The following is a 19126-nucleotide window of genomic DNA, read 5'->3' on the forward strand; positions in this document are numbered from 1 at the left end:
AGGTCCATTAACCTGAAGCACCACTTTAGCTAATGGGGCCTCCTGCTGCTGCCACACCGCCGGAGCACGATTTCTGTTCTCATCCTGAAGCAAAGTTCTTAACCCGAGGTATTATTTCTGGGTTAGCCGAGTCTGTAACCTGAAGCATATGTAACCCAAAGTACCACTGTACTATAGTAAATAAAGTTCTGTGGTTATTCTTTATAGTCATTGTCGCAGGATAATCCCAGATGTAGTTTGAAATATGTACTGATTCATATATATGAATGTATATTTGCATAATTTTTTTCCTCACAGCTCCTTTGTTTTGGAGTTCTAGAGAGGCCCCAAGATTCACCTTGCAAGCTGTGCATTTAAAAAAACTATGATCTGTTTCTGCATCGTGCCATGCACTCCCCCGTTCAATCTGTGTTTCAGTTTAACCTGCATTTCAGGCTTTAACCTGTTCTGTATATATATTTTAAAAGCTATGTGTTCCCCATTCACTCTAATGGAGTATCTAAAAACAGCTCTAACTTTCTCCACCTTTGGCCAAAGCGAACAAAATGTTCAAGTCCAACATTTTTTATTTTATTTTTTTTGGGGGGGGGACAGCCAATAGTTCTGTCTTAAGTTCTGTGAAAGAAATGGCCCCAAATGTTGCAACGGTAATGAAATGATAGGAAGATTGGAACTTTGCAGACAGAAGCTGTAAAACCAGTCAACATATGAGATGCAAGGTAATGAATTCTTCTCTCTCTCTCTTTTATGCAATAATGCAATGATTCTCTCTTTTCTCTTTTTCCTAGTCGAGTGCAGAGATACCACCAGGTACTGTGAGAAGGTGAAGCAGCTGAAGCTCTGCCAGCTTGCGCAATTCAAATCAAGGTGCTGTGGGACGTGTGGAAAAGCATAAAGGTGGCAGGCAGAGAACCATCTGATGAATTTGGCACCACCAGCCCCCCCACCTCTGCTTTGTTACTGAGAAGGGCTTCTTCATAAAAAGGAAAAATTGGAAATGGAATGGCCTTATCTTCCATTTTATTTATTTATTTTTTTCCTCTTCCCCCCTTTTTTCATTTCCCTTTTCCCCCCCAAATCCCTTTCTTAAACTGAAGTCTTTGTAAAGACCTTGACAAGGTTTCCCTTCTATAAGGAGACAAACGCAGCAAGTCACAGCATTCGTTATGAGGGTGCAGACCAAAAACAAAAGGAAAGAGAGCACCAGAGAGAAAAGAGTCTGGAATGATGGAACGCCCTGGAAGACTTCAAGGCTGCCCTTTGTGGACAGAAGGAACCTGCGGAAACCGACCCCGAGCAACTGGGCTCTGCAAACGCCTAGCGAAATTGCCAGTACCTTGAGTCAAGAGTGGAACGCGACATTCGCCCCTGCGCAAAAGAAGGGATGGCAAAGTGAAAGGAAAAGGGGTTGTCGTGTTGAAGAATGGATTAGTCTTCGGTTGACCCTGGAAGGCTTGCTCACGTAAGGTGAATAGATATGACCATCTGCTAAAAGGAGTAGCTTCCCATGTAGTGCATTTCACCTCGTAGACATGGGAAGGTACAGCCACCCACCACTGGGCGAAGAGGAATTTACCCTGTACCATTGCAGTCAGAAATACGGGGAAGCAAGGGAGCAGGGAAATTCTGCTACTCGCCACTGGGGCAGGGATGCTGCAGCCCAACAGCTTCCCAAATGGTTGTGTGTTCATGTGCTCAGCAGTTCCGAATATTCATCTGCCATGGGTTTTGTATAGCTGTTTCTCTGTTGCGGTACCACCTGGGCCTCCCTGCTTTTGGTTTATGCTCAGGAGGCACAGGCCAAGTCTCAAAATACTGCATCAGCACAAGCTCCATTTCAACGTGGCATTAAAAACAGGGGGAGCAATGCAAAGGGTATATCCATTAATCCCAGTCACCAAAAAGAGAGCCTTGAAAGAAATGGTGCTAAAAGGCTTGCCCTCTTGTCACATTTCAGTTGATTTCTGTTCATTGTCCTGGTATTCCTTCTGAAACATACAATCATACCTTGGTTTTCAAACAGAATGCATTCCGGAAGACCATTCAATTACCAAAACGTTCAGAAACCAAGGTGTGGCTTCCGATTGGCTGCAGGATTGTCCTGCAGCCAATCAGAAGCCATGCCGGACATTCAGCTTCCGAGGCAAAGTTCGCAAACCAGAACACCCACTTCCAGGTTTGCGATGTTCAAGTTCCAAGTTGTTCGTGAACTAAGCTGTTCAAAAACCAAGGTACGACTGTATAGACTCTTGTTTTTAAAACACACACACACAAAATATTCCCAATAAATACTGAATATGTGCAATGATATGCACATACTAATAGGACCCTTGATCAATTTTAGACCAGATGAAACTGGAGGAAGAGCCCAGGTTCAAAAATCCTGAAGCAATTATCAGGTTTAGCTGGTGCTAATAAAAATTAAATTGGAACATAATTGAGAGTTAATGATTAAAATAGAATCTAGATTGGGCAGGTGCATAGATGCAATAGTGCATACTGAGTGTCAAAAAAATTTGAAGAATATTTGATAGTAACGGAGGTAAGTGGGGGACCTAGTCCAGAAAAAGAAATACCATGAGCCATCTGTAGCTAACAGTACAGAATAAAAGTATACAGGTTAAAAATGCAAAAGTGTGTAACTCTTGAATGTGACTTGAGATTCGTACAACGCAGCAGTCTCCACCCACCCGCTGGCCCAGAATTGGCACACAATCAGGTATTTCTCACGATGAGCACATTAAGGTTAAACACACCCTGTTGGAATTCCCACAAGTTCAGCATCATGTTTAAAACAGTAGCACCTGACCATGCAGCATGGGCATGTTAGTACACCTGGACCATCGATCCACAGCATGGGGCCACAGCATGGATTGATGCAAATGGCCTACTTTAAGCATGATGCTGACTGTGTTGCTTCTGGCAAAGGTAAGCGTTCCCGTAACTGGGGGAACGTGGCTGTGCTGCCCTCTCATTTGAAGCAGATCTCAGACAAAAAGGACTCCCTTCGGAGGAAGGACAAGATAAATGTTGAATAAGTATACGACTATCAGTCTAGGTGGTCCCTGAGCCACATGCCCACTTTAGTGAAACATACGACCAATAAATGTTTTCGGGGTCAGGTATGAAGCAGGCTTCAGCTGGACTACTGTGACCAAAGTCCATGCGCATCTCATGCACATTTTGAGATTCGGAAGTGTGCATCAACAGGCTCTCGCAGCTATTTTGTAGTGACTATCTAGGTGCATGTTTTCCCCCGTGAATGGCTCAGTCAGGGTTTGGCAGGTTTGCTTCCTGCAGGTTGTCAAATACCGTATATTTTGCTCTATAAGACTCACTTTTTCCCTCCTAAAAAGTAAGGGGAAATGTGTTTGCGTCTTATGGAGCGAATGCAGGCTGCGCAGCTATCCCAGAAGCCAGAACAGCAAGAGGGATTGCTGCTTTCACTGTGCAGCGATCCCTCTTGCTGTTCTGACTTCTGAGATTCAGAATATTTTTTTCTTGTTTTCCTCCTCCAAAAACTAGGTGTGTCTTGTGGTCTGGTGCGTCTTATAGAGCGAAAAATACAGTAGGTGTTGGCCCACAACACAGCTCATGTGGGTTGCGTGAGCATGACTTCCAGGCTGCAAACGGCAGGAGGGCCAGCAGGCGAGGTTGTGGGACTGCAGCCAGTATGCCTGCACAGCAACCTATGCAGCCTGCAGCCCCTGGACACAAAGTGAAGCAGAAAGAACAAGTTTCTGCAATAAATAGCATTGCTCCTATGTGTGCTTTGAGCTCTCTAGGGGATGGGCGAAGACCACCTTTTGCATTCTGACCTGTATCCATCACAATCAGCGCTGTTTCCATTCCACTGCAGTTCAGTTTCTGCCAAATGCTACATTATGTCCGCTAGTTAATGTACCTTACACTCGTTTCAGTATAAAGGGAACGCCAAAGCCATGTTTAAAATGCCGTTGACTTGCGTGCTTGTTTGCAGACTCAGAAACGGCAGCAATGTGAATGAACACTGATCTTCCTTGCTTGATCCATTTCTGCTGCTGACTGCAGACAAACAGGCAAGGCTGCAGCAGATTCCGCTTCCTTTTCCGTTTTTGTCAGAATTCCCCGACATCCCTATAGGTGTCTAGCGGATTTATATATCCGGGCTTTAGTGCCACAAAGTGCTGCACCTCTTCAAGCCAAGGAAAATAAAAGGCTGTTTAGAAAGAAGCCCCCACGTCAGTGGGGCAAGGCAGCGGGGAGGCCTGGCTTGCAAACCTTTAGCTTTGTGCGGCTCTCGTCCTTTGGTTGAGCACCAGGCTCTGTAAAAGGGCTTAGCTGTGCCTCAGGTGTCTCTGTGGGGGCCCAGGGCTTGTGCTGGAGTCATAAAACTCAGCTCAAGTGCTGAAGGTAGCATTGACAGGTTGCAGCTTTTATTACCTGCCAATTCTAAAGCAAGTCTGGAAGTTCTCTGGTGAGGCCAGCATCAGGTCCGACAGATTAAATTGCCTCCGGTTTTGGGTCATTCCAAAATGTATCTGGCAGGGAATACGTGTTTTCTCTCTCTCTCTCTTTCAGATGGGTCTCTGAGCTATTGTGTTGCTATGAATCAAAGCGACGTTTATTTAAAAAAGAAGAAGAATGTCTTTCTATGTATGTAAATGTATCTTTTTTTTTGTATATTTATTAGAATTTCTTGTATAAAAAGTGCAATATGAATAATTGTACATTATGTTGTGCAGATGAACCTATTTAGGAGGAGGAGCTATTCTGTTATCCCTCTGCAATGTGTTTTTGTTGTACCAGTGATAATGTATATCCCCTCCCCTCCCCAAATTCTAAATTAGCACTTCTTGTTTAATATTGACTGAGTTTCAGCGTATACAGAGTAAATTGCAACAAGTGGGAGGCAAGGGTGGAGTGGTGTTTTTTTAATTAATTAATTAAATTTAATTAATTAATTAAAAAAAAACCAAGGAGTTACCAAGAGAACAAACAGCAGCTTACTTAATAATGACGTGGCGGCTGTTTTCCGACAGCAATAACTGGCAAGAAATGCAGCGGTAATATCAGCCTTTGGTAGGGTTGCCATATTTTGAAGAGCAAAAAAAAAGGACGCCACTGTGCCAGCCATTCAAAGCAAATAAATGCAATTTGTCTCAAAAATTTACCCCTGAAAAAGAGGACATGTCCTGGAAACAGAGGGCACATATGGCAACCGTGCAGCAGCTATCTCTTTTATAGTCATTATGCAATAACTCTGCTCCAAGGAATCTTGGAGCTTAAAGCCCCGGTGGACCAGCATGCCTGGGGCTCTCACCCAAGCAGACTGCCCCCCCCCAAAAAATTTAGCGCAGGGTGAAGCTCCACACACGCATCCCTTTGTTGCCCCCTTCATTCATGTGACGCTGCGCATGGGCATCACAGTGGGGCCTGCGCCTGCAAGGACTCTCCGAGGCCATGCAAATCAATTCCTACAGAAATCAAGGATCGTACCGCTGTATTTCGTGGTGCTGAATTGCACTCAGAGGCTGACTCGGCCGCTCTGCCCCCCCCCCTTTGCACACCATGGCCAGGGTCCTCTGCGCAGAGCGCTTGTGCTAAGTCCCGCCGGGGCTTGCAGGTTTGCTAACTGCGCAAAGGCTTGCAGCCTATGAATGTAATTTCAAATGTAATTTGTCTGATGAATTGCAACCTGAGAGCATCAGTGTACATTTATTAGGGTTGGAAAATATTACAGGAGGCGGCTTCCCTCCCCTTTAAAAAAAGAAAAACAAAAAACTTGATTATATAATTTTTTTTGTACAAATAATGCATCTTATTTATTTACTCCCTCTTGTCTCGTCTCGTTCTTTATAAACCATACGGACACCTTGGAATTTAGAAACAGCTCAGGCTTCATTTCTGTCTGAGATATGAAGAGAAGTATCAAAACCCTTAGGCTGTGTACATTTAAAATGCCCTGCCCCCCCCCCAAAAAAATAATCTGGGAAATGTAGCTTGTTAAGGGTGCTGGGAATTAGAGCTCCGTGAGGCAAAAACTACAGTTCTTCATATTCTTTGAGAGAAGAGATGTGTTTTAATAGCCAATTTAAATGTGGCCTCAGGCTTCGGTTTCCTGGCGAGAAGGTGGATTTAACATTAGGCAAATGACTTAAGTTTCCTTCTCCAGCGCCAAGGGACCCAAAACTGAAACCCTAATTACAAAACCCAAAGTACTGCTGTGCAGATGAGAAACAAATAGTAGCCATGGTGAATGGTAATGCAGCAAACGAAACTCTTTAACACCTGCCCTCATGTCAGCCATCGTTATCTGCCTGAATTTAAAGGGCACCAAAAAGAATTTTGGCCCACTTTAAAACCGAAGGCTGGTTTGTTGCACATGAACAATCCCGATGCCAATGACATATCTGCCAAATTTGGGGGGGGGGGGGAATCGGGGACCAGGGCTTTCCTCACCGGCTTCCTTCTGCCCAACAAGCAGTACTGCATCCCACTTGCATCAGATTTACAAGAGGAGGGATAGCACCATATGAAATGGCTTCTCGCTTATTTTATGGCAGCCTCTCCCTTTTAAGATACCAGAGTGAAACTTCTGTCCTGGGAGGCTTGTTCTTGGCTGAGCTTTGATTTTATTATACACACACACACACATACCCAGAAACTACAACTAATCCAGAATGCGGCAGCTAGACTGGTGACTGGCAGTGGCCGCCGAGACCACATAACACCGGTCTTGAAAGACCTACATTGGCTCCCAGTCGATTTCTGAGCACAATTCAAAGTGTTGGTGTTGACCTTTAAAGCCCTAAACGGCCTCAGTCCGGTAGACCTGAAGAAGCGTCTCCACCTCCATCGTTCAGCCCGGACACTGAGGTCCAGCGCCGAGGGCCCTCTGGCGGTTCCCTCACTGCGAGAAGTTTATCTCAGATGTCAAAGAGATAAATAACTACCTGACATTCAGAAGACATCAGGGAAGTTTTTAATGTGTGACATTTTAGTGTATTTTTTGTCTTTGTTGGAAGTTGCCCAGAGTAGTTGAGGAAACCCAGCCAGATGGGCGGGGTACAAAGAATAAATTATTATTATTATATGTAAAGACAAAATGCAAAACAAAGAGCCAATAGTCCTAGGCAAATCAAGCTACATTTATCTTGTTTTGGCGCTCATCTCACTTTATTGGCCTGGCTGAGGGAGCCGGCGTACAGCTTCCGGGTCATGTGGCCAGCATGACTAAGCCGCTTCTGGCGAACCAGAGCATGCAAATCAGGCTACATTTATCTTGTTCACAAACCTCACAGGACCTGACCTTCATATAATCAACTCCAGATTTGTACTGCAGATATTCTGCCGGGAGGTGGGCCAAGATACGGCTGCACACGCACCATATACATTTAAACCACACTCCCACCCCCCACCCTGAAAAAGTCCTAGGAAATCTAGTTTGCCCCTTCCAGAGCTACATTTCCCAGCACACTTAGCAAACTATAGCTCCCAGGATTTGGGGGAGTGGCTTTAAGTGTATGGTGTGTACTCAGCCACAAACATCACAGCTGCAGCTTCCCACTAAGAGTGAGCTCATCAGTCCCTTTCCGCCTCAGAAGGTGGAGGGGCAAACTCCACACCACACATACAAGTGACCAGGGCCGGCCCTATTGTTAGGTGGTCAAGTGAGGCAGTCTCCTCAGGCGGCAGATGCTGAGAGGCAGGGAGTGTGAGGGAGGACAGATCTGACGGCCACACAACCTGCCCTGCATGCTCTAAGCGTGCCTGCAGGAGAATATTCTCTTATCATAAGACCTTAAATAAGATTAAGCTGCCGCAGGAATGCTGTAACTGGACAGACAACAGAACTCCTTCCTAAAGTGAATAAAGCATGCAATTGCCCATCCAATTGTTAAATTTTATACGCCCAGCCCAAACCCACTATGGTTTTCACTAAACTCATAGTTACAGCTGCCCAATTTAAGTTAGCTGTGAAACTGACAAAACCCATCACTTTCGATGGATTTTAGTCATGACAAGTATTGACTAGACAGCAATGTCATCCTCCATAACTTGCTGGATGATTCCAACTCCCATCAGCCCCAACAAGCGTAGCCAATGGTCAGGGATGATGGGAGTTGCAGTTCAGCAACATCCGGGGAAACACCTGACACACAGTGGGGAAACTGAAATAAGACCTGATTCACCAGGCAATGTCGGATTTTAGCAGCGCACAGGAGCAGAACTATGAATAAAGCTCTCAGATGTGGGAGAATTAACCAGTACACCACACAATCAAAATATAGATCATGCAAAAGTGTGGCTAGACAGTCACTCTACTAGCCACACTCATGGAACACTTTTTCACTATACTTAAGAGCAGTCTCATTTTCTTCTCTTCCCCCCCTTAACAATTTTATGGTCCTTAATTGCTCACTTGGCACTTTATTTTCTCATATTACTCCTTCAACAATGGACTCTGAAATCATCTACCAAGTCATTTTCCTCACTTATTGGAGGCTGAGCCACCAGCTGCTACAAGGGGGAGGGTCAACGTTGCTCGTTTGTCAGTGGCACCAAGTAAGATCCCACAGTTCCAAGGGAGAAAATAACCAGACAAGACAACCACATAGAGTTATTTAATTCAAACGGGCCACAACTTTTTGGTTTGGCATAGGCATTGGGTGAAGCCACATTATTCCACTCCAGCCCACCTGCTGGGAGCGCATTGGGTGGGACTATGACCTACAACCTCCCCTCCAGCCAAGACCAAGGCTTACGCAATGCCTAACTGCCAACTGAGCCACAAAATGGCTTCACACCTGCAACCAACCCCACATGCCCTCAACCATGTCTTTCAGCCCTATTCCGTTGCCCAATTCCGACAGGTGCACCCCATTGTTGTGCTAGAATGCCTCCTGGCCCAGTGTGATGGAAGGGTGCCTTATCACCCAGCCTCTCAGGTGAATCAACCCTTCATGCCACTGCACTCTTGGCTGGCCTTTTTTCTGGCTCGGATTAATGCCTGCCGGATCAGGACCGTCGCACCAGCATCACCTTTCTTAGCTGGAATTACATGGATTCTTACATAAACCATAATATATGCATTAGACGCACGGAAGTCGTGTTTTCTGATATACTAGATGCAGCTTGCAAGACATGCAGCCTATAGGAACCCAGGAAGGTGCCATCAAACCATTGGTCCACTTAGCCAAGTAATGTCAACACTGATGCGCTTTCCACAGTTTCAGGCAGGAGCATCTCCCAGCCCTACCAGGAGATGCTGGAGACTGAAACAGACCACCTGCATGCAAAGCATTTACTCTACCACTGAGCTACAACCCTTCCAAAGCCTGATCCTAAACATTTTTATCCTGACATACTCTCCAACATTTCTCTGATGGAAATAGGGACGTCCTATTCCATAATCATAATTTTCTTATTTATACCCTGCCCATCCGGGTATAAGTGCCGCAGCCACTCAGGGCAACTTCCAACATATATGAAAACTTAATAAACATTAAACATTAGAAAACTTCCCTATAGGTAAAGGGCCCCATGGCAGTTAAGTCCAGTCAAAAGCGGCTATGGGGTGTGGCGCTCATCTTACTTTCAGGCCAAGGGAGCCAGCATTTGTCCACAGACAGCTTTCTGGGTCATGTGGCCAACATGACTAAACCGCTTCTGGCGCAATGGGACACCGTGATGGAAACCAGAGCGCACGGAAACGCCTTTTACCTTCCCGCTGCAGTGGTACCTATTTATCTACTTGCACTGGTGTGATTTCGAACTGCTAGGTTGGCAGGAGCTGGGACAGAGCAATGGGAGCTCACCCTGTTGCAGGGATTGGAACTGCTGACCTTCCGATTGGCGAGCCCAAAAGGCTCAGTGGTTTAGACCACAGCACATCCCCATACAGGGCTACCTTCAGATGTCTTCTACAGATTGAATCTCCTTGGCTCAGGGGGGTTGCATAACTCCACACCCTCCAAAATTTCTCCGATTAAAATAGAAACATCCCTATACCCTCCAGCATTTCTCGAATGAAAATAGTGACATCCTAAAGAAAAGCAGGACATTCCGGAACCAAATCAGAAACAGGGACGGCTTGTGTAAATCCAGGACTGTCCCTGGAAAATAGGGACACTTGGAGGATCTGTCCTTACATAAATCCAATGTTCACAGGATAGTGGTCTTAGGTTCCTATGAAAGCTTATCATGGCTTAGAGTTCTTCCTTCAAAGGACTAAATGCTATCTAAAGCAGGCATGTCTAAAGTCCGTTTCAGGGGGCCTGCCAGTTGGTTTATTTTGTGGGGTAAAATTCTAAATAAAGCCCAACAACTTCAATCCTAAAAAACAACTTGGTCAGCCCTCACGGCCCTTCACTTCATCAAAGCTGGCCCTCTTTGAAAAAGGTTTGGACACCACTGATAAAGGGTAAAATAGCTGATAATCTACGATAACAAACAAATATGGTGCATATGTGTCTGGCTGAGAAGGAATTAAAGTGCTGGGAGAGGCTCTGATTTGAAATACAAAACAGTTGCTTTTGAGTGGGTAATTATTATGATCGCTGTGGCTGCACGCCCTGCACTGTAAATATGCTTGCAACAAAATCATGTGGGAATTGAGAAATCAATTTCTTCTGCACACGCAGGCGCTCCTCTGATCCTATAAAACAGTCTGCTGCCTCTCGGTCCCTCATGACCATTGGGATGATCTCATGCTTCAATCCAGAAGGTCAACCCAAACAAACAGGAACGCCATGTAAACCAAAGAGACCGGAGAAACGGAAAACAATTTAATTGCTAATGAAGGAACCCAGAACTTGCTCCTTGTTACTTAAGGAAATGCTTCAATGGTCGGATTGAAGGTTGCTATTCCCTCCCCCACTTTACCCAAAATTATTTGTTAAGCCTAAATTATTGGTTTAAGTAAATATTCTGCGAGGTTGATAGTGCAACGTTTATGGGGCTGGTTTTCTACAAACCCAGTGGCCCAACCTAGTGGTTTATATTACCAAGTAATAAAGAAAGCTAACTTGCTGAGACATATCATAGCAGATCAAGTACGACTGCGCCCAGAAGGAAAGATGTGGACTTTCCTGAGCCAGAAAGCAGGGAATGGCTAACCAATAGCCAGGATGACCAAATACAGTCGTACCTTGGAAGTCGAATGGAATCAGTTCCAGAAGTCCATTCAACTTCCAAAACATTCAGAAAACAAAGCATGGCTCCTGCAGCCAATCAGAAGCTAAGGATGCCCGTCAGATGTTCGGCTTCCCAAAATAGTTTGCAAACCAGAAAAGTCACTTCTGGGTTTGCGGCGTTCGGGAGCCAAAACATTCGAGAACCAAGCTGTTCGAAAACCAACAGTTGCTGCAAACCCCCTTAAGCAAAACTCAGACAGAATGCATGAGCCACGATTTCCACTAAGCAGAATATAAAATGGTGATGTTCTCCGGACTTGCCATATAACCAGGAAATTTTGGACAATTAATACTCCCCACAGAAAGAGGTTTGGGATATCAGATTCCTGCCTGAGTAAGTGCCTCCAGTGGCCACTTATGTAAATCTCCAAAAAGAGGGCACAGATTTAAACAACACTGATATGCATCTTGATTTTCACGTACAGTGGTACCTTGGTTCTCAAACTTAATCTGTTCCGGAAGTCCGTTCCAAAACCAAAGCGTTCCAAAACCAAGGTGCGCTTTCCCATAGAAAGTAATGCAAAACGGATTAATCCATTCCAGACTTTTAAAAACAACCCCTAAAACCAAAATCGCATTTGGGTAGAAACTGTTTCTCAGGAGGCTAGTCCTAGTTCTGCATCGTCTACACAGACTAGTGAAAAAAAGACAGTCACGGAACCAAAAAATTACACAGAACAAAAGAAATTACCGTGAAAATCCCTGAAACGAGAAGTAATCGACTATCGAATTACTTCAAAAACTTACTTCAAACTCAAAAAACAGGGCTTTAAGAGAATCGAGCAATCTAAAAATCCAATACATTTCCTTCTGTAGTAATTTCTTTCTTAAAATATCCGTATTTATCTCAGGAGTTTGATGTTTATAAATGATAAACCATCGTATTCATAATAAAGTGATGGAAGCACCTCTTACTTCTCATTTCTTAGAAACCAAACATAAGACAATGCATTTCAGATGGTTTATCATTTTAGATTTGGTTCCTTAATTCTGTCAGGTCTCCACTCTTATATTGACTTTAGTTCCTTCTTGTAATCTCTTATAACTCTATTTAAACAATATTCTTGTTATTCTTTACAAACTTTGGCAACCACGCCCTATGTTTGAACTAGATGGTCTGTCCCTTTAAAAATTCTTTCACCTTACAGTTTAAAAACCTGTGATTGGGAACACCCTATATCATTCTTTAACATCAACAGTCAGGAGCACTTCAGCCCTGTTTTTGAGTCTGTTTGAAACTTAAAACCTCAATTTCTCAGTAGGGCTATGTTCAAAACTTGTTTGAGTCTCTGCCCTATTTTTGAGTTTGTTTGAAACTTCAAATCTCTATTTCTTATTACTACTGCTTGGTTCTCTTAAATAGGGTTTTATTTAAAACTTTTTTGAGTATCTGCCCTGTTTTTTTAGTTTGTTTGAAACTTTAAAACCTCAATTTCTTATCACTACTGCTCGATTCTCTTAAATAGGGCTCTTGAGCTTGTTTGATATCACTTAAAATATTATAATTTCTTTACTTCCTTCTGAGGAAACTGATTAGTTCAGTGAAATGAGTTTTGTAGCCGGCATCTCGTTAAGTTTTTGTTTAATTCTAGTTTATTTTTTGATTTTTGTTATTCTATAGTCGATTACTTCTCATTTCAGGGATTTTCACGGCAATTTCTTTTGTTCTGTGTAATCGTCTACACAGACTGGCAGAGGCTCTCCAAGGTTTTAGAGAGAGCTCTCCCTCAGTCCCCTACCTGGGACTGGACCTGGGGTCATCTATCCCCGAACTTCATCCCTTTGCATGTCAATTTAGCATTAATTATTATAATTTGAAATAAAAATGCAACTTACCCAGAAGTGTGTGAGGAGGTGACTCGGGTGCTTGCTCATTCTTCTGCCCAGGTGTTGACAATAAATGGGCAACCTCCAGCCCCCTGCCTTTGGTGGTTCTGTATCTTTAAACTGGGCTTGGGTTGGGCAGCCCTACAAACAAATTGGCCATCACCTGTGATTTAGGACACATGGCAGCCCTGCAAACTCCTGGGTTTGCTAAGAACAAAACCACAGGTGCAGTGAGGCTATTAGTTAGTTATAGTCAGGGCTGGTCACTGCTAGGCCTGGAAGCTGTTATTAGGGCCAAAATTCAGTTTTTGGAATATGCAGCAAAGCCTCATAACGACTACACGTCCTGGGAACTGCAGTTTCCTCTTCACAGAGCTAGAATTCCCAGCCTTATTAACAAACCGCGTTTCCTGGGATTCTCTGGGAGAACCTTTTAAAATTCGTGTCGGATGTGCCTTAAATGTATGGTGTCGATCTGCCCTGAAGTTATTCTCTTCCCTTTACACCATAAATTTCTCTCAAATGAATAAAGTCGTAAAAATGTGCCTGGGCTAGTAACTGGACTGACTGACAAGGACTATGACTCTGAGCATGTGCAGAGTTCTTCTCAAGTGGATGAACAGAGCAGGCCACCATGGGAAATAGTGGTGGACTCTCATTCGCTGGTGATAGTTAAGCAGAGGGTCAGCTATTGGTCAGGGATGCTGTAACTGCATCCTGGAAGGCCGCTCCAAGACGACCCTCTCTTACGATTCCGTGCAGCACTTTCAAGTCAAAGAGATTGACTTCTAGAGCTGAGCCCCATCACCTCCCCTTTTGGCAAAGCCACTTCATCTTAAAATTCCGCAGTAAAACCTATGCCGCTAGAAGCAATCCCCCTCCCGTCAAGTCAGAGGTTTTATCCTACTTAGTACACTTGAGACGCTTGGGCCGCGCCCCTAAAAGCCTCAACCTACAGGCGGCGGCAATATCATTCTTTTGCAAGGCAGTTTTTTCCTCTGACCCATGTGCCGATTTTGTCGTGCGGAGGGCCTTGGAGGGCTGGCGCAGGCTGCAGCCCCCCAGCTGCGATATGAGAAGGCCAATATCATATGACATCCTTTACCAAATTCATAAAAAGTTGAGAACTGTCTGCTGGTCCAAGTACGAGGCTCGCTTATTCTCGGCGGCATACTCCATCACCTTTTTCGGCGCACTGCGCGTTGGTGAGGTGGTATACAAAGAGGGTCAGCGTGGTTCCTCCCGGGGTTTGCTATTAAGCGATGTTACGCTATCACGGGAGGATCTAGTTTTGAGGATACGCAGCTCCAAAACAGATCAGTACGGGAGGGGGGCTTTGGTTCGGCTCTTGGCAACCGGAAAATCGGGCCCATGCCCGGTTAAGGATATCAGGTGTTTCTTATTTCTGAGGACTAATTCAGCAGCGCCACTATTGATCCATGCAGATGGCTTACCCCTGACACGGCACCAGTTCACTCGTGTCATGCGCTTAACAGTGGCAGCATGCGGCTTACCCCCCGCGGAGTTTGTGGCGCACTCTTTTAGGATAGGAGTGGCCACCACAGCAATGCACCTGGGCCTCACTGCTGAGAGGATTAAGGACCTGGGCCATTGGAAATCGGATGCTTACAAGCGCTATGTTAGAAAAAACTTATGACTGCTTACCTGGGGTTACCTGACCTTGGCCTGTTCTTTCAATTTTCTTGCAAGAGCTATGAGGGCATGCATTTGGATAATCGGGCACTGCATTGGGCCAGGGTCCGCGCCATCAATTCCGGTCTCGGGCCGCACCTTGACTTACCACCTGGCATCAATATATCCTGTATCTCTCGGAGGGGAATGCGCTGGGCCGAAATGTTGCCCGCAATTAAGGCCAGAGCGGCAGCGGAGGGCCCCCCCAGATGCTTTACTTATTCAGTTAGGAGAAAATGACCTAGCTTACCGAAAGGCAGTCGACTTGATGTGGCACATCTTTAGTGACTTTGAGGAGCTTAAGGCCTCTTACCCAAACATCACCATCATTTGGGCATCGTTGATGGAAAGGCGGAGAGACTGCAGGTGCCCGATAGCCATAAATAGAGCTAGGAAAGCCTTGGATCGGGCGGTTGTGCGTAGAGTGGCAGCCCTGGGTGGAAGGGTCATTGACCACCTGGGCATACGTTTCAGCTGCGAGGCCCTCTACCGGTTTGATGGCATGCATCTTTCGGATGCGGTAAATGATATTTGGCTGACTGACATAGCAAAGGGAATAAGGGATTGGTTTCAGGCATGAGAGTATTGGCGGCGAGCGATTGCTCGTGTCTAGTGTCTAGTGGGGGGCGGGAACTCGCCACGCAATGAAGTCCTGATTAACAGTAGCAGCAGCAATTAGTAGGGTGCTTAGTCGATGAATTGGTTAGTTTAATCAGTTAAAAACATTTTGCTGACTGAAAAAAGGTGCCCTAATTAATTGGCCAGCAGACCTTAAAAAACATGATTCTGAATACAGTGGTACCTCGGGTTACATACGCTTCAGGTTACAGACTCTGCTTACCCAGAAATAGTGCTTCAGGTTAAGAACTTTGCTTCAGGATGAGAACAGAAATCGTGCTCCGGCAGCGCAGCGGCAACAGGAGGCCCCATTAGCTAAAGTGGTGCTTCAGGTTAAGAACAGTTTCAGGTTAAGAACGGAACTCCGGAACGAATTAAGTACTTAACCTGAGGTACTACTGTAAAAGCATCACTTTAAAAGAGAACACACACATCTGTGTGCAACAAGGACTCACCAGCGCTGATCCCTTCTGTGACATGCCTATGCATAATTTTAAAAACATTTCTCCCCTGGAGAATTACTGTTTCCCCTCACATGCAAACATAAAGGTAAAGGGACCTCTGACCATTAGGTCCAGTCGTGGCCAACTCTGGGGTTGCGGCGCTCATCTCACTTTATTGGCCTGACTGAGGGAGCCGGCGTACAGCTTCCGGGTCATGTGGCCAGCATGACTAAGCTGCTTCTGGCGAACTAGAGCAACACACAGAAACACCGTTTACCTTCCAGCCAGAGCGGTACCTATTTACCGTATCTACTTGCACTTTGACGTGCTTTCAAACTGCTAGGTTGGATGGAGCAGGGACTGAGCAACGGGAGCTCATCCCGTCGCAGGGATTCGAACCGCCGACCTTCTGATCGGCAAGTCCTAGGCTCAGTGGTTTAACCCACAGCGCCACCCGCATCCCTTTTCATGCACACATAGATTTGATCAATTAATTGTCTGATCAATCAGTTCAGACTCATACGATTAATGAATTTAAGCTGCATACCTGTACCTGCAAGTAAGAGCCATTGAACTCAATGGGACTTCCAAGTAGATATGCATATGGTTTTCTAAAATGTCATAACGCAACCAGGGGAGGAGAGCTTTCCTAGAATGTTAGTTATTTATTCAGCTCTACCAGAAGGACAACAAGCCTCTGGAAATAAACATGATACCAATAGAATTCATCAACGAATAAATTCAGTGGTGTGTTGAAAACTAGCTCGAAAAACATCAGGCTTTCATCGCAATCTCTTTGAGGCCCGTTTGACTTAAGCTGCCGCCGGGAAGACTGCTTCTACGGTCGCCAATATTCAAACTGGACGCACATCGGTCCTGGGCCACCGTAGCAGGACGGAACCGCCTGTGCCCTGCTTCATCGATCTTCTCAAATACATAGCCGGGGGGCTCTTTATACGTGGCAGGGCAGATATGGACTTTCTTGGGTGTGTAGCACGTGGCGTAGGTAGTTTCGTCAACAAACGGGACATGAGGCCGAGACGCCGGGAATCGGGGCTTGAAGCTCTTGGTGAATGGAAGCGGGTGAGGCACATAATGGCTCTGGAAGGTGGTCAAGGTGTCCATGGGGACTTTGGGCAACGTGACCTCGCAGTGAGGAACAATGGCCTTAGGTTTCGAATAGTCCCAATGCTTATAATCCTCCTTCATAGTGGAGCAGTGGTCGAAGGGATCTGTGTTGGTTACGACACGGGCCAGGGGTTTGCAGGACGTTGCCGGGCGGCCATGAGGGTCGACGTAATGAATCTGCGCCATCGTCTTGAGGTCCATCTTCTCCTTAGGCGGTGTGTATGCGGCAGGCTTCCTGCTGACCAGCGGGGCCGTTGGCCAAGCTAAGAACTTTTCCCGGAATTCGGTAGTCCCCTCAAAATTGGCAAGGTCCGGCCTCACGTAAGGTGGCTTCACAGACTGAGCAGGTGGCCCTGCCAGCCCTTTGTAGGACTGCTTGTGGGTGGTGAGACCGTCGAATGGCTCCTTGCTGGGCTTGAATGGCTCAGGGACATGGGCGTGGCGTTTGGACAAGGGGTGTGCCACGTAATTCAATTTATAGTTGGTCATAGTGTCCAAGGGTATCTTTGTAATGTGTGGTGATCTAAAAGGTTTGCAGCTCTTTGTAATCACTGGGCCCTTGTAAAGGTACTCATCCTGGTGCGTGGTCCGACAGTCAAATTTATCTTCTGCTGGGCGGAAAGTGTGTGGCGGCTTAATCATGTCCCTTTTGGGCTGCTTCCATGGCAAGTAATCAGCTGAAATGTAAGGAGAATGCAACTTTAAAGCAAAATCATATGCTAACATATGCTAACATTTGCTGACTAATAATATGAGGCTATTGTTTATCCTCATATTCTCATTTCCACACCACTTGCGTGGCGAGTTCCCGCCTCCCCCCAGTGGAAATAAAGACACACGACACAGATATTTAAGGTTAATGGGCTAAATATGGCCACAACTTTATTGGTTACAGGTGATGAGCGGTATTGGCTTACGCATTGGTCCTAACCAACTATCTGGCTTCAGCCTGTTCGCTTGAACTCCAGGAAGTGTTAACCACCAGTAGGGGGAGTCCTGCTAATGGACATCAACTAGGAACTCCCCCGGGGTCACCGCTCAGGGGCGTGCCTTAGGCCCTCACCTCCATAGGCTTCGGACAGGGCCACACCCCCCGGAATCCTTTATCGGACTACCCTTCAATATGCGGGGGAGGTGATGACGCTTCCTCCCCCCCCCCTTCTATGTACATAACAATACCAATACCAATGCCTAACCACCAATACCGAGGAAGGTGTGACGATTTGCTACAAAGGTAGGCGAAAAACCAAGTAGGCGAAAAACCAAGTGGCTGGTGCCAATTTGCCAAGTGGGAAAAAATTCCTACCAGGCCCCTCAACGGTGACCAACCAAGGTCCATAGCAAGGTCAAACACGAAAACCTTAAAGGGCGGGAGGGTGGGAAACTGGAGCAGCTGGAAGAGGCAAAGAGGGAGATCCCTGGCTGCCCCTGCATTAAATGGAGCAGGCCACCCAATTGGCTGGCCAGGGGATGACCCGATCGGGGATTCCTTCAATCATGCAGAGGCTGAGAGCCAGCCCCCGTGCGCATGGTGGGAGGGAGAAGCCCACAACCCCACCCCCGTTCTATGTCGGAAGTGGCTTTATGGCATGCCATGCTAATGAATAAAATAGCAGGATTTATGCAAACGTGGGCAGGAAGAACGAATACAGCTGCTTTGTTATTAGAAAGATGTCAAGACATTTGTTGTATGAATGAACAGAACGAAACAGATGAGATGCACACATTATCAACATGGTAATTGTATAGCTGAATAAATACTGAAACAAGACGTCCCTAGATCACTGTCTCTTTGTACTTTCCTCTGTTTAGGGATGTGCAACATCATGTTAAGAACATAAGGGCCTTCCTTGCTAGATCAGACCCGCTTCTAGTCCAGCGTTCTTTTTCACACAGCGCCCAATCAGATGCCTTTAGGAAGCACACAAGGAAGAATGGGGAGCAAAAGCCCTCTTACAGCAGTTGTCACCCAGTGACTGGCCTTTAGAGGCAGGCTGCCTCAGATTCAGGCAATAACATATTGCCATTACGACCAGTTGCCATTTTGATTTAAATGTGCATTTCCTGAGTTGAGCACCCAAAAAAAAAAGGTGTACAGAAAGAAGACTGCTCCTTCAATTTCACTAAAACAGACACGTGTGGCGCTGTGGTCTAAACCACTGAACCTAGGGCTTGCCGATCAGAAGGTCAGCGGTTCGAATCCCTGTGACGGGGTGAGCTCCCGTTGTTCAGTCCCAGCTC

The 19126-nt window shown here is 45.8% G+C and overlaps 2 protein-coding genes across 7 annotated transcripts in view; one reads left to right on the top strand and one right to left on the bottom strand.

Moving 5' to 3' along the window:
• Window positions 1-19126, top strand: part of ADAMTSL1 (ADAMTS like 1) — a 718478-nt gene that overhangs the window by 477895 nt on the left and 221457 nt on the right. For 4 of the 5 annotated variants that reach the window (XM_028711677.2, XM_028711679.2, XM_028711680.2 and 1 more), the window contains one exon: window positions 789-5811. In XM_028711677.2, coding sequence (XP_028567510.2) covers window positions 789-895 — 107 coding nt within the window. In that variant the 3' untranslated portion in view covers window positions 896-5811. Of the gene's footprint in view, window positions 1-788; window positions 5812-19126 lie in introns of those variants that run through there. The other variant, XR_013391089.1, reaches the window with a different exon arrangement.
• Window positions 16403-19126, bottom strand: part of SAXO1 (stabilizer of axonemal microtubules 1) — a 35256-nt gene continuing 32532 nt past the window's right edge. For both annotated transcript variants that reach the window (XM_077921695.1, XM_028712706.2), the window contains one exon: window positions 16403-17562. In XM_077921695.1, coding sequence (XP_077777821.1) covers window positions 16532-17562 — 1031 coding nt within the window. In that variant the 3' untranslated portion in view covers window positions 16403-16531. The remainder of the gene's footprint in view (window positions 17563-19126) is intronic.

The sequence above is a fragment of the Podarcis muralis genome, chromosome 17 (genome assembly GCF_964188315.1).
Source record: "Podarcis muralis chromosome 17, rPodMur119.hap1.1, whole genome shotgun sequence".
NCBI classification, from domain to species: Eukaryota; Metazoa; Chordata; class Lepidosauria; order Squamata; family Lacertidae; genus Podarcis; species Podarcis muralis.